Below are 1,880 nucleotides of genomic sequence, written 5' to 3'. Positions count from 1 at the left end.
GAAAACCAGAGGCCCCAGCGAGAAAAGAAAAAAAGAGGAAAAAAAAAAAAAAAAAAAAAAAAAAAAAAATCCGGTCCGAATGCAATACTTTCATTATCATTACTAGAACTGCCCGATCGAGTTGAAAGTTTTTCTTTGTAAATTTGAGAAAAAAAAACTTGAAATTTTTAAATTTGACGGAATCCAAGAAAAAAAGAAAATTGTAGTTCAATTCTTACATGTAAATCGCACTAGAGAACTCTATCAGAGGTATATGTCGGGTGGCATGTGTATAAAAAAAGTGACTCTCAATACTCATTCAATTTTTTTTTTTTTTTTTGGTGATGGTGCAATGTTGTCCTCTATTTATGGTGCAAAGTAACCCCAAGTTACCAGTACTGCATTTCTTATACAAATAGCTATTAGCAACCTCCGTGGCCGAGTGGGTATCACACTAGGTTCGATTATCGGCGGGGCCGAGGTTTTTTCGGCTCTGTTCTTGGAGTTCGGGGTGCACTCAGCCTCGTGAGGACAATGGAGTAGCTACTTTAATCGAGTAGCGACCAGTGGCGGTATTACAAGTCGAAGAGACGAACGATGATAAATATGATTGAGTAAATGAAAGACTTGTAATACTGTGATACCCACAAAGTTGTGAGAAAGCTCTCTGCTTTAACACAAAGATACCATGATTTGATTTGATACAAATAACTATAACCAATAAGAAGGTTTTGATAATATTTTATGTCATGAAACCTTGATATCTAGGTACTAGGCTCAGTCTGGAAGTATTTTGCGCCTAGTGTTGTATACAGCTTGTAGTTTCTTTAAGTGGTACAGGCGTGTCGCGTTTGAGCTCCTACTGGGTATGTCAGTAGTAAATAGTTGGATTGTTTACCGCAAAATCACCAATAAAAAAATGTGTGTTGTACTTTTGATCTTCTATATCGAATGAGGATTTCCTCAACAAAGATCCTTGGCAGAGTAGAAGTGAGAATCTCTCAGTAGGTCTAATGCATAACTGCTCTGCTTGATGTAGAAAAAATGCCCCTTAATAAAATTACGTAAGGAAGTCTAGGTTGGATGTAAAATAAGCATTTTGTAAATATATATACAATATACATTTCCAGCTCTTCAATGCCCCCCGGAAGCAAGGAGTTCCCTATGCTAGGAAGAAGAGACAGTTCTTTGAAGACTGCAAAGAACTTTTCAAGACGATGCCAGAAAGGGGGGTCAAAACCACAAGTTTCATCGAATCGCCCAGAACCGTTGAAATTAAGCATTCGGAAGAACTATTTGACGTCCTGCGAGGGCAGTTAACATGTGAGGTGTGTGATGTGTGACTGCACATACTGGCGTCCCCGCCTCCCATGCCGCAAGAAGTTACACAGCGGACACTTCCAGTCCCACTTTTCTTCTTCCTCATGCCTGTTGGTTCGTTTTTCAGTGGCTGCAGAGAGCTGGGCTTCATGTGCACCATGGATAGCGTCTTGCACTTTGCTTCCCCACGTTCTTCTGTCTGCAGCTACCATTCTCCATGTCTTTACGTCGAGCCCCATGAGTTGTATGTCTTCCTTGAGGATGTCAGCCCATCGTTTTTTGGGTTTACATTGGGGTCGCTTCCCAACTTTGAGTTCGGAGAACGCTATTTTGTGGGGGATTCTGGTGTCCAGCATTCTACTAAGGTGACCAGCCCATCTTAATCTGCGCTGCCTGATGATGTTCTCTATTTTGAACATGCCTGTCTGTCTCAGTACCTGCTCTGATGGAATCCTGTCCTCCCAGCTTATCTTAGAGATGGTTCTCAGGCATCGTAGATGGAACGCGTTAAGCTTTTGGATGTGTTTCCCTAGGATAGTCCAGCATTCAGACGAGTAGAGTAAAGTGCTAAGCACTACAGT

General features: G+C 41.3%; 1 protein-coding gene across 3 annotated transcripts in view; it reads right to left on the bottom strand.

Moving 5' to 3' along the window:
- The window catches only part of LOC103514725, a 6,194-nt gene extending 4,320 nt beyond the window's left edge, over nt 1-1,874 (bottom strand). Inside the window, exon 1 of one of the 3 annotated variants that reach the window (XM_008479626.3) lies at nt 1,317-1,874. In XM_008479626.3, coding sequence (XP_008477848.1) covers nt 1,317-1,718 — 402 coding nt within the window. In that variant the 5' untranslated portion in view covers nt 1,719-1,874. The remainder of the gene's footprint in view (nt 1-1,316) is intronic. The other 2 variants (XM_017446340.2, XM_008479627.3) reach the window with 2 other exon arrangements.
- Nucleotides 1,875-1,880: the final 6 nt, after the last annotated feature.

This window comes from Diaphorina citri, unplaced genomic scaffold (assembly GCF_000475195.1).
Source record: "Diaphorina citri unplaced genomic scaffold, Diaci psyllid genome assembly version 1.1 scaffold1211, whole genome shotgun sequence".
In the NCBI taxonomy this organism is placed as follows: domain Eukaryota; kingdom Metazoa; phylum Arthropoda; class Insecta; order Hemiptera; family Psyllidae; genus Diaphorina; species Diaphorina citri.
Note: the sequence above shows the minus strand (reverse complement) of the source record. Positions and strands in the feature narration are given on the sequence as shown.